At 36.9% G+C, this 12,867-nt stretch overlaps 1 protein-coding gene across 1 annotated transcript in view; it reads left to right on the top strand.

The window, feature by feature from the left end:
• The window catches only part of ggps1 (geranylgeranyl diphosphate synthase 1), a 30,008-nt gene extending 23,784 nt beyond the window's left edge, over positions 1 to 6,224 (top strand). The window contains exon 4 of the mRNA XM_084390532.1: positions 4,012 to 6,224. Coding sequence (XP_084246658.1) covers positions 4,012 to 4,827 — 816 coding nt within the window. The 3' untranslated portion in view covers positions 4,828 to 6,224. The remainder of the gene's footprint in view (positions 1 to 4,011) is intronic.
• Positions 6,225 to 12,867: the final 6,643 nt, after the last annotated feature.

The raw sequence follows: 12,867 nt of genomic DNA, 5'->3' as shown, positions 1-12,867 counted from the left end.
GTGACGTGATCCAGGGTCACATATATGAGCTTGATAAAAATCATTCTAGAAAATTTCAGATGGAACTCTTCATATGTATATATCTGATGCATATTTATTAGTCATAAATAAATTAAACGGGTAAGATTTCTGCACTCAAATTTGCACAAATATTTATTTCTTAGAATCTGTTCATTCAACAATTACGTATATGAACATGGTTAATAAATGGCTAGCTGTGAATCAAGCACTATTCAATTAGTTAGTGTATTGGATTGAAACAAATCTGATTGACAAATATATAAACCTGGTTATTGTGTTTTTAAAATGCATTCAGTTTATTGGCACTGTTGCAGAAATCTGCATGACTGGCGTATGCAATTATTAGTTTGATAAAACTGTAATTTAAATGAATGGAAATGTTGTATCAACTTCAAATGCATGAATATTAAATGTAGGCCTAAATATTTTGAGTATCCGCAGGTTGCATGGATTTGTTTTGGCTCACGCTGCGATTTACTGTGTGTGTGTGTGTGTGTGTGTGTGTGTAGTCAGTAAAAGTGTGTTTGTTGTTCTGTCTGTGGAGTAACAGGTCATCTGAGGTCGTGTTCAGAGCGCTGACGCAGCGCGCACACACACACACACACACACACACACACACACACAGCTCGACTCAAGCTCCGGTGTCATCGATGATCACTTTAACAAGTGAATCCGTTACCCAGCCTCCCCTCTGCTCACCATATGTTCCCTATCAGCGCTCGAGTGTGTGTGTGTGTGTGTGTGTGTGTGTGTGTGTGTGTGTGTGTGTGTGTGTGTGTGTGTGTGTGTGTGTGTGTTTCAGTGCTGAACGCAGATTCACTTGTCAAGATCTTCACCTGTTCTTTCTGGATTTATGGTATTCGATATAAGCGTTTATATCATATATAGAATTTATATAATTGAGAGATTATATATTCTCTCTTGTACTATATTGTGAAAAATATTAATGTAGATAGATTTTGAGAGAGTGTGTGTGAGAGAGAGTGTGTGTTGTGCTGCTGCATTTTACATAATGTATTTTACATTATATAAATGTAAAGTTTTTTTCTGCAGTAGGCTATCATAGAGATTTAATTACTGATGCATTAAAAAAATAACTATTATATTGGTCTACACTGACTTTTTTTTTTTCAGTGTCACGCCTGATTATGATGATTTTAAATTGATTAGAACAAGTGACAATAATAAATTGTACATTTTACTATTATATTATATATTACAGTTGTCAACATTTGAAGTGGATCAAAAAAGTTCAAAGATGTCCTATAAGACAAGAACAGGTATTGTTAAACATTCATGTATAACTTTGAAAGGTTTTGAGGACTACTCTCTGTGTGTGTGTCTGTGTGTGTGTGTGTGTGTGTGTGTGTGTGTGTGTGTGTGTGTGTGTGTGTGTGTGTGTGTGTGTGTCTTTTATATATATATATATATACATATATATATAATATTATTATTATTATTATTATTATTATTATTATTATTATTATTATTATTATTATTATATATATTTTTTTATTAAAAATATACTCGCCTGTTATCTTCCCAAAAGGAAACCTTGGTTTAGATTTAATATGTGTAAAATACAATGAATGTATTTCTTTGGAGTGAAGTTATGACTTTTTTTCATTATATTAATAAAAAGAAATAGCAGTGGGCGGTCATTAAGATTTAATTAGTTGCATACAAATGGTAATTTCATTTTTTTTTTTTCTGTATTTATTAGTAGTACGTTGTTGTTGTTGTTGTTTTAATAATTACTACATTAAATTTAGATTTGCATTTAATTTAATTTAATTTAAATATAATTTTGGATCTCGTTTCCAAGAATGATTTAATTGTATATGTATAAATGTGTACTCTCAGTAGGCCTGTGTGTGTGTGTGTGTGTGTGTGTGTGTGTGTGTGTGTGTGTGTGTGCAACAAAGTTTCTGCAGTTTAAGACAAACGCCTTTTTCCTACACAATAATCGTGCATCTAATGATCAGCGATGTAGTTCTGCTCTCAGGAAGAGTCTTGTGAACGTGTGTGTGTGTGTGTGTGTGTGTGTGACCTTCACTGAACACACACTGATGGAGAGTCTGCATTTCAGACACACCCTGATTGTAAACACTCCTGTGTAATACAGTGCAGTGTGTGTGTGTGTGTGTGTGTGTGTGTGTGTGTGAGCCGCTGCTGCTCTCTGCAGGCCATCACCTACATTACAACTCATGTGGTCAATACACATCTCTGCTGCACATCTGGGATGGACTGGTGTTTACATCTAGCATTACATTTTTCGTGATTGCACACACACATCACATACGCTTCACAACTGACCCGTCACATGATCTGAGCCACAGATATGATGATATCAGTCATACCAAAGTATTGTTTGCAGGCTTGTTTATGAGTGTATTTCAGCATTTCAGATGTGTTTTTACTTTAGAAGCAGTTGTTGATTGACAGGTGAGTAGGCCTGTCAATCATTGTTGTCAGTCAAATTTTTTATGTTGCGCTTTTCACAGTACACAACAATTCAAAGTAGCTTCACAGAAAATCACGATGTATAATAGTTTCTAATAGCGCATTTAGCAGAGCTGGGTGACAGCTTATATTTTATGACGATGCAAGCAGTTAAAATTGGCTATTTATGCAAGTATACTGATGTATGAATGCTGAAAGTTGGACATACTTTATATAAAAAGCTGTGCAATAATTGGTACATTTGCAACTAAATAAACTAGATTGGTTATAGTGTATATATTGCTTCAAGTGAGTACTGTAAATAGTATGTGGATAAAGTTGGATCTAATATATACAACTTGAGTTATGCAATGCAATGATAATATAACTTTTATATAACACGATTTAATGTTTATGTAAAATAGTGAAAACTTATTTTTTTTCCTTTTTATATAAATAAATTAGCCGTGAGTTATCATAGTAAATTGATTACTGTTGCATGTCAAATGGTTTTAAGTTTTAAATGGTCCTATATTTATTTAATACTGCGTAGTGATATAATATTCTAGTTTTAAATTGATTAAATTAAATTGTTTCCTTAAATAAATAAATAAAAATCTGGTAGGTGAGATTTGTGATATAATATATAATAACATACCAGTCAAGTTTGGAAACATTATTTTAATGTTTTTGAAAGAAGTATCTTCTGCTCAAGGCTGCATTTATTTGATCAAAAATACAGTAATATTGTGAAATATTAAAATAATTTAAAATAACTGTTTTCTATGTGAATATACAGTAAAGTGTAATTTATTCCTGTGATCAAAGCTGAATTTTCAGCATCATTACTCCAGTCTTCAGTGTCACATGATCCTTCACAAATCACTCTAATATGATGATTTGATGCTCAAGAAATATGAAATATTATTTTTAGTTTTCAAGTTTAAAAAAAAAAGAACAGCAAAACGTGGGATCAATAATTGTTTTATTCAGCAAGGATGTGCTAAATGGATAAACAGTGATTGGTAATGAATCCTGAAAAAAGTATCAGTTTCCACACAAATCTGAAGCAGCACAAGTGGTTTCAACACTGATAATAATCATAAATGTTTCTTGATCATCAAATCGTCATATTAGAGTGATTTCTGAAGGATCATGTGACACTGAAGACTGGAGTAATGATGCTGAAAATTCAGCTTTGATCACAGGAATACATTACACTTTACTGTATATTCACATAGAGAACACTTATTTAAAATTATTATAATATTTCACAATATTAATTTTGTTGTTGTTGTATTTATCAAATAAATGCAGGCTTGATGAGCAGAAGCATCAATGCTTCTTTCAAAATCATTCATAATAGTAATGTTTCCAAACTTTTGGCCGGTGGTGTGTGTATATTATCGCCCAGCTCTAATCTGCTAATGCACGTTTCTGACTCGCTCCGAATATGATTTGATTATTTCAGACTCTATTTATACATGTAAAACACCTGAATATCATTGATCTGGTTTTCATGTTGATCTTCTATTTTGGTGTCCTCAGGTCATAATCGAGGTGACGGAGATGCTGCACAATGCGAGTCTGCTGATCGACGACATTGAGGACAGCTCTAAGCTGCGGCGAGGCTATCCGGTGGCCCACAGCATCTACGGCGTCCCGTCCGTCATCAACTCCGCCAACTACGTCTACTTCCTCGGCCTGGAGAAGGTGCTGATGCTGGAGCACCCCGAGGCGGTGCGAGTCTTCACCCGGCAGCTTCTGGAGCTGCACCGTGGACAGGGCCTGGACATCCACTGGCGGGACACGTACACCTGTCCCAGCGAGAGCGAGTACCGGGCCATGGTGCTCCAGAAGACCGGCGGGCTCTTCGGCCTCGCCGTGGGACTCATGCAGCTCTTCTCCGACTGGAAACATGATCTAAAGCCTCTTTTAGACACTTTAGGCCTTTACTTTCAGATACGGGACGACTACGCCAACCTGAATTCGCGAGAGTACACCGCCAACAAGAGCTTCTGCGAAGACCTGACGGAGGGAAAGTTCTCCTTCCCCACCATTCACGCCATCTGGTCCCGTCCCGAGAGCACGCAGGTGCAGAATATCCTGAGGCAGCGCACGGAGAACCTGGATATTAAACGCTACTGCGTCGACTACCTGGAGAAGGTGGGATCGTTCGCGTACACGCGCCACACGCTGAGGGATCTGGAAGCGGAGGCGTATCGGCTCATCGAGGAGCTCGGAGGGAATCCCGAACTGGAGGCCTTGATGGAGCATCTGAGTCGCATGTATAAAGAGCCGGAGGGAGGGGCTTCTGCTGGCCAATCAAAAGAGCCTGAGGGCGGGGCTTCTGCTGGCCAATAAAGAGCCTGAGGGTGGGGCTTCTGCTGGCCAATAAAGAGCCTGAGGGTGGAGCTTCTGCTGGCCAATCAGAAGAGCATGAGGGTGGGGCTTCTGCTGGCCAATAAAGAGCCTGAGGGCAGGGCTTCTGCTGGCCAATAAAAAGAACATGGGGCGGGGCTTCTGCTGGCTAATCAAAAGAAAATGGGGGCGGAACTTCTGCTGCCCGATCAAAAGAACATGGGGGGCGGAGCTTCTGCTGGCCAGTCAATAGAGCTTGGGGGGCGGAGCTTCTGCTGGCCAATCAAAAGAAAATGGAGGGCGGAACTTCTGCTGGCCAGTCAGTAGAGCTTGGGGGCGGAGCTACAGCCAGCCAAGCAAAACAGTGATTGGTGTTAATCGCGTCTGAACACTGAACTGACTTCTCAAACTTTTTTTCTCCACAGCAAATTGCCTTCAGTCCAAAGTCTCTCATTCTGTCTCGTATTTCAAGTTGTAACTGGAGTGTGAAGTGTAGAAGAAACTGTTCTGGTGGAGAGATGCTGCTCGCTTCAGTATGAATGACAGCCGTTACAAACTGTCGGATGAAACGCGTTTAACGTTTAAAGAGTCACTCGTTTCACCTCAAAATCAAAGCAAATACATTGTTGTGCTTTAACAAAATGAAGCCAAATTTATATGGATCTTTACCATTTAATGATCTTTTTTTGGCAGTATCAATTATTTAGGACAATAATATAATTTCAATAATTGTAACTATTATTATTATTTATTATTATTAATGTTATTATTATTATTAGTATATTTAAACACATTTAAATGTCTGTTGTACTGCCTCTAATAGAATTTGTTTAAATCAGTAAATCATTTTATTGTAATGGAGTAAAAATTTAGTGAAAATAATTTGAGAATATTTGGAATGTCCATATAGATATATATAGAGAGAGATTTTTTTTTATTTATTTTTTTTATTATTATTATGATTTTTGCTTATGATTTTGGGGTGAAATGTGACCTGCACATTTTTTGTGAATTTTATTTGTCATTAAAATATTCTTAAATAAGAGCTGATTGCCTCTCCCGAGTGAAGAGTAAATCTTGTTGTTGCCTGTAGTTCTGCAGATGCTGATGTTGAAACGAGGCCTTTAACACTCCTGAGTGAAGCTCATGTCTTTCTACATTTTAGCAGCTCTTGGTTTTGGTGACTGATGTTGATGATGGTAAGAGTTAAAGATGGATCTGTCACTCTTGGTGCTCGAATACCTCTGAGATAGTGAACTGGGAGGATATCTCACAGTGTTTGATGTATGAAAGGTCACTGGCTTTGACCTTTGATAAAATGTGCACATTTGTTAAGACTCGTATAGCTGAGGTCAATGTTTTCAGGGAACACTTCTGTGAATAAACACTTTCATACACTACAGTCTTCCTCGAGTGTGTATTCAGCTGTTGTGTGTTTTCTCAAGATGAAACTAATGTACATTGCATGCATGAAGAGATTTACTACTTACATGTAATATGAAGAATATGTCATGCGTTTACTAGTTGGATATTTATTGTGGGTAAAAAGTAGCCGTTCCTGATACAGTGCTAATCTTACAAGTCAGTTGCATTGTCAGATCATTGATCATTACTTTCCTCTTATAACAGAACAGAATCTTAACACTTGGTGGCGCAATAGAGACACAAAAGCAACAGCTAGAATTACATTAGAATAGAGCAGGGCAGCAAGTAGTGATTTTATAAATATGAAGAAAATTCACGTTTTATTAACCTCATTATGGTTATGCCGGTTCTAATGTTTGTGCTCCAGCTTTGCTGTGCCACTTCAGCAGGTTTCACAAGTTGGTGTGGAAAATATTTTTTCTGAACTACATGAAAACCTGAGAGAAACTAATGAAAACTATCACTTTAAATGGGAATATGTTGAAAAAGAATTAATGGTGTACTTAGTGTTAAAAGGTTTGTTTAAGTATTGAGCAGAATTAAAGTGCACTGTGTGTGTGTGTGTGTGTGTGTGTGTGTGTGTGTGTGTGTGTGTGTGTGTGTGCGCATCTTGTCCTGCAGCATTTGTGCTCCAGACATGAGTGCAGTTTCTTAGGATTTTCTTTTCTTTAAAACAGAATGGATGAAAAGCTATATTTAAAAAAAATTTAATAAATAAACATCTAAAAGAGTGATAAATATTTTCCATTAAGGTGCGATTTGCCCCCTTGTATTTACACTGCAATTACAACTGCAGAAATTCTATGAGATTAATGTTTAAACTATTACAATTTTGAATATAGAAATATGTAATGAAAAAAAAAAGAAGAAAATAAACTAAAACTGCCAGTAGATGGCGCCAAGCTGCGTCTTAATGAGCGAGACATTTATTAAATGATTCATTTAAACACGCGGAATCATTTAGTAACGAAATTGCAGTGTTTCTCCGTATCAGCCACTGATCTATATAGAATGACATGTCATTATATAGATCAGTGGTATCAGCTCGTTTAATTGTTGTTTTGTTTATTCAGTTAATTTGCCCAATAGTTTGAAATTTGGGGGAATTTTTGCAGCAAGAACCAGTTATTTTTTTTACCCTGAAGTAAAACATATAGCCTATAGGCCTAAGCAAAACATTTACAAACAACATTTAACGGCATGTCATGTGTCCATTAACCAACATAAGAGAATCGTGAACACGATTAGATTAGACACAGCCTAATTTAAAATCGCAAGGGGACATTTTTTTATTTTTAAGTGAAATCAGACGAAAAACCTGGAGAAGTTTGACAAATTCATGACGAACGTTCAATCGACGTAGAATAAAATTAATTGAAATATTTAATGTTTCTCGTGTGAAAACGAGGCTATAGTCTCTTCAATATTGCCGTTAATGATTTAGTTGATTAAACACTGAAAATACCTCTCTCATAAATACAATTAAAATATGACCTATTTCATTGGTACTCCCTCACAGTATTTATTTATTTTTCCATTTAATAAGCAATATGGCGTTTAACGTGATGCCTATTTTGGTGGACAGTTCAACCCAGAGTGCCAAATACAATATTAAGATTATATGCCGTGTTTTGAAATCATGTATGTTTTATACACAGCGAAAATAGCCTATATTTTTACCTAAAATCGAGAATCGTCAGCAAGATGAATGGGACGCTAAATATAATTTGGGTTAAATAAGATTTTCCTAATAAATAAGCGAAAATAAACCTGGTGTCATCAATGATTCCTGCTCTTTCCTTCCGATTACAAGTAGGCAACCCACTTGAATGCAAGCTCGTAATCGCGACTCCAGAAGTGAGAAGTAGGGAAGAATTTACTGACTTTGGAAGCGTTCAATGATTCGCGTTTAGAACGAATGTTGAAACTCACCTGAAAAACATCCGCTGCTTTTGCAAATCTGCAGGAGTTCAGCCTCTCCTCATCTCCAACACACTCATTATGGATTAAAATAAACATTTAGCATGAAAAGCCCAGTGTGTGACGACCATAGACGGTGACGACGAGTGTTGGATTGTTGTGGTGTTGGTCAGGATCTAGACTCGCTGCAGCTGTTCAGCTTGATGAGGTGATTGAGCTACTGCTGTGATGATGATGATGATGATGAGCAGGTAAAGTAAAAACCAAGATAAATTTGCTCAAACACTGTCCCAACTAATACAGACCTTATGACCACCACTAGCCTACATATAAAAATCATAATGATGTGTTAAATTGTAATGTTAATATCCTTAAAAATACATAGCAACAACCTTTAGGACACTCTGCCTAGCAACCCAGCTAACAAATCTGTTATAAAAACAAGACAGTGATTTGCAATGTGTCTAAAACGTCCGTTATTTAGCCTAAGGTTATGTTGTTAGTGCAACATTCTCCTAACCTCATTTTTTACACACAATATAACATTCTTTAAATATTTATTTGTAATATTCCAAGAAGGTTAACACGTATTCCTCGATTAGCTTACAAATAACATCACGTTCTGAAAATATTGTTGTCAGAACACTTTGTCCAAATAATAAAAACAACAACAACTACATTGAAGGCCCGTTCACAACAAGGACAATAACTATAAAGATAACGATAAAGATATAATTCTAAAAATCGTTCTTAATATTAAAGAATAGCAGAGTTCACACCACAGCTATAACGATAACGGCACAGAGAAACGATATCGCTGGAATCACTATCAGAACGATAAAAACATTGACAGCCAATCAGAAAGCGGCAGACAAGCACGCGCTTAGAATAAACAGAACGACATCGTTAATAAAGTTATCTTTATAGTTCTTGGTGTGAACAGGCCTTAAGCCTTCTGTGCATGCACAGCATGTGTCAACTTTACACTTCAAATGTGGCATTTGCGTCTTTACACAGGTTTAAAGGGATACTCCACTTTTTTCGGAAATAAGCTCATTTTACATCTCCCCCAGAGTTAAACAGTTGAGTTTTACCGTTTTAGAATCCATTCAGCCGAACTCCGGGTCTGACGGTACCACTTTTAGCATAGCTTAGCACAGATCATTGATTCTGATTAGTCCAGTAGCATTTCTTTCAAAATGACCAAAGAGTTTCAATATTTTTCCTATTTAAAACTTGACTCTTCTGTAGTTAAACCGTGTACTAAGATCGACGGAAAATGAAAAGTTGCGATTTTCTAAGCCTATATGGCTAGGAACTACTCTCATTCCAGCGTAATAATCAAGGAACTGTGCGGCTGTACCATGAGTGCAGCAGGCGTAATGATATGACGCAGCGCCTGAAAATAGTCCCCAGCTCGGTAACTTCTTCCAACGTGACCGGGACTAAGTTTGTCTAACCTATTAGACCTATTTTCAGGCGCTGCGTCATATCATTACGCCTGCTGCACCCATGGTACGGCCGCACAGTTCCTTGATTATTACGCCGGAATGAGAGTAGTTCCTAGTCATATAGGCTTAGAAAATCGCAACTTTTCATTTTCCGTCGATCTAAGTACACGGTTTAACTACAGAAGAGTCAAGTTTTAAATAGGAAAAATATTGAAACTCTTTGGTCATTTTGAAAGAAATGCTACTGGACTAATCAGAATCAATGATCTGTGCTAAGCTATGCTAAAAGTGGTACCGTCAGACCCGGAGTTCGGCTGAATGGATTCTAAAACGGTAAAACTCAACTGTTTAACTCTGGGGGAGATGTAAAATGAGCATATTTCCGAAAAAAGTGGAGTATCCCTTTAATGCTGCTCAGAGGTGGAATAAATAATGCATTTACACAACAATTACAACTGTATGATTCGATACTAGGGGCTGAGGTGGGTCTGAGCAGGCATAACTAATCTGGCTTTAGGCATCTTTACACAACAAATGCGGCACAGAAACCAAATCTGAAGCGGCATAAAACCACGAAAATGCACATTTACACAGACTGTTAAATGCTGTTCTGAAGCAGCATAAATGCATTAACACAGGAATTAAAATTGTGGGAAACATACCTTTAAACATAAATAATATAAACATTTCTATAAGGCATTGCATATTTACACTTAATTTTAGGCTGGCACAGAGCAGCCTAAACTTGGCTGTACAGTAAAGGCTGATCTGTGCCTGCTCAAAATTCAATGTAAAGATGCAAAAAGACCAAATTATGCCTGCTCAGACCCAACTCAGTCCCTTTGATCAAATTATACAGTTGAAATGACTGTGTGAATGTATTTATGCCACCTCTGAGCAGCATTAAAAAGTCTGTGTATAGCCCTAAATGCCAGCTCAGAAGCGTTTCTGTGCCACATTTGCAGTGTACATTTGCCACAAGTTAAAGGGATACTCCACTTTTTTCGGAAATATGCTCATTTTACATCTCCCCCAGAGTTAAACAGTTGAGTTTTACCGTTTTAGAATCCATTCAGCCGAACTCCGGGTCTGACGGTACCACTTTTAGCATAGCTTAGCATAGATCATTGATTCTGATGAGTCCAGTAGCATTTCTTTCAAAATGACCAAAGAGTTTCAATATTTTTCCTATTTAAAACTTGACTCTTCTGTAGTTAAACCGTGTACTAAGATCGACGGAAAATGAAAAGTTGCGATTTTCTAAGCCTATATGACTAGGAACTATACTCTCATTCCGGCGTAATAATCAAGGAACTGTGCGGCTGTACCATGAGTCCAGCAGGCGTAATGATATGACGCAGCGCCTGAAAATAGGTCTAATAGGTTAGACAAACTTAGTCCCGGTCACGTTGGAAGAAGTTACCGAGCTGGGGACTATTTTCAGGCGCTGCGTCATATCATTACGCCTGCTGCCACACAGTTCCTTGATTATTACGCCGGAATGAGAGTATAGTTCCTAGCCATATAGGCTTAGAAAATCGCAACTTTTCATTTTCCGTCGATCTTAGTACACGGTTTAACTACAGAAGAGTCAAGTTTTAAATAGGAAAAATATTGAAACTCTTTGGTCATTTTGAAAGAAATGCTACTGGACTCATCAGAATCAATGATCTGTGCTAAGCTATGCTAAAAGTGGTACCGTCAGACCCGGAGTTCGGCTGAATGGATTCTAAAACGGTAAAACTCAACTGTTTAACTCTGGGGGAGATGTAAAATGAGCATATTTCCGAAAAAAGTGGAGTATCCCTTTAAGGCTGTCCTCTTTGCCTGCTCAAAATTCAATGTAAAGATGCAATGTAGAATAAAACCAGACTAAATTATGCCTGCTCTGACCCACCTCAGACCCTACATTGCAAAAAATGCTTTTCTTACTTAGTATTTTTGTCTTGTTTCCAGTCCAAATATCTAAAAATTCTTAAATAAAGATGTCTTTACTGAAGTCGTAAAATCCCATAAGATATTATGTCTTGTTTTCTGGGAATATAAATCAAAATTAAGTAAATTTTTGCTTAAAACAAGCAAAATTATCTGACAATGGGGTAAGAAAAATCTTGTTTCGGTTTAAGATTATTTTTCTTACCCCATTTGCAGATAATTTTGCTTGTTTTAAGCAACAAATCTCTTAATTTTGATTTATATCCCCAGAAAACAAGACATAATATTGTATGGCATTTTACTCATCTAGTAAATGCATCTTGATTTAAGAATTTTTAGATATTTGGACTGGAAACAAGACAAAAATACTAAGTAAGAAAAGCATTTTTGCAGTGTATGATCAAACTTTACAGTTATAATTGCAGTGTCAATGCATTTATGCCACCTCTAAGCTGCATTTAAAAGTGTGTGAAGACGCCTAAACGCCAGCTCTGAAGTGATTCTGTGCCACATTTGCAGTGTAAATATTATAAGAACGTTCTATAAATGTTATTGAAAGAACAGTTATCTTAAGATTACATAAACTTTACAAAAGAGTAAAAGTTCCCCATCAGACTTCCTCTTCTAGCTCTTCATTTTATATTTAAAAAAAAAAAAACTTTCAATGCATTTTTACATATTAAATTTTTAAAACATGCCAGGATTCGTTGGGATTGAATTATGGGATTATATAATTCTGACTCCAGATGGAGGCATTAAACTGAAATGATGTGTGTTGTCAGACCAGCTCAGAATAGTTTCTGCACAAGCTCTTAGTTCTCGTCTCCCTGTTCGTTCACTAAAAGCTCTGAGAATAACATGCGGAAACAGACGAAACATATTCACTCTGGCAGAGTCGAGAAAAACGGAGAAGATCTTGTGTATTTTGAGGTGACGTACTTTACAGAGGATTGAGGGAATGCCATAAAAGGGCCTTCATTGGGAAAAGGAGATATGAAAAACAATCAGTTATCTCTCATTTCAGTTACGAATAATTTTTGACACCATGTGGAGAGAAACGATGAGCAAGTGTCGCATCGAGAGGTAGAAAATCCCAGCATGAACTCTGAGCTCACTGATGATATTTCTGTTTGAGGTAAATCTGGATGCAGTGACGCATTAAATATGAAACTAACCACATTACAGCATTTGATTTGGGCTCTATAACCTCACATTACCTCCTGCTAACTGTTAACTCTCAACAGTATAAACATTTGTTCACCAGCGACTTTTTCATATCTGAGAATCGTACTGAAAAAGCTAGCGAAGGTTA

The sequence above is a fragment of the Rutilus rutilus genome, assembly GCF_951802725.1.
Source record: "Rutilus rutilus genome assembly, chromosome: 20".
NCBI classification, from domain to species: Eukaryota; Metazoa; Chordata; class Actinopteri; order Cypriniformes; family Leuciscidae; genus Rutilus; species Rutilus rutilus.
The sequence above is the reverse complement of the archived record's forward strand: the minus strand, read 5'-3'. Positions and strand labels throughout refer to the sequence as shown.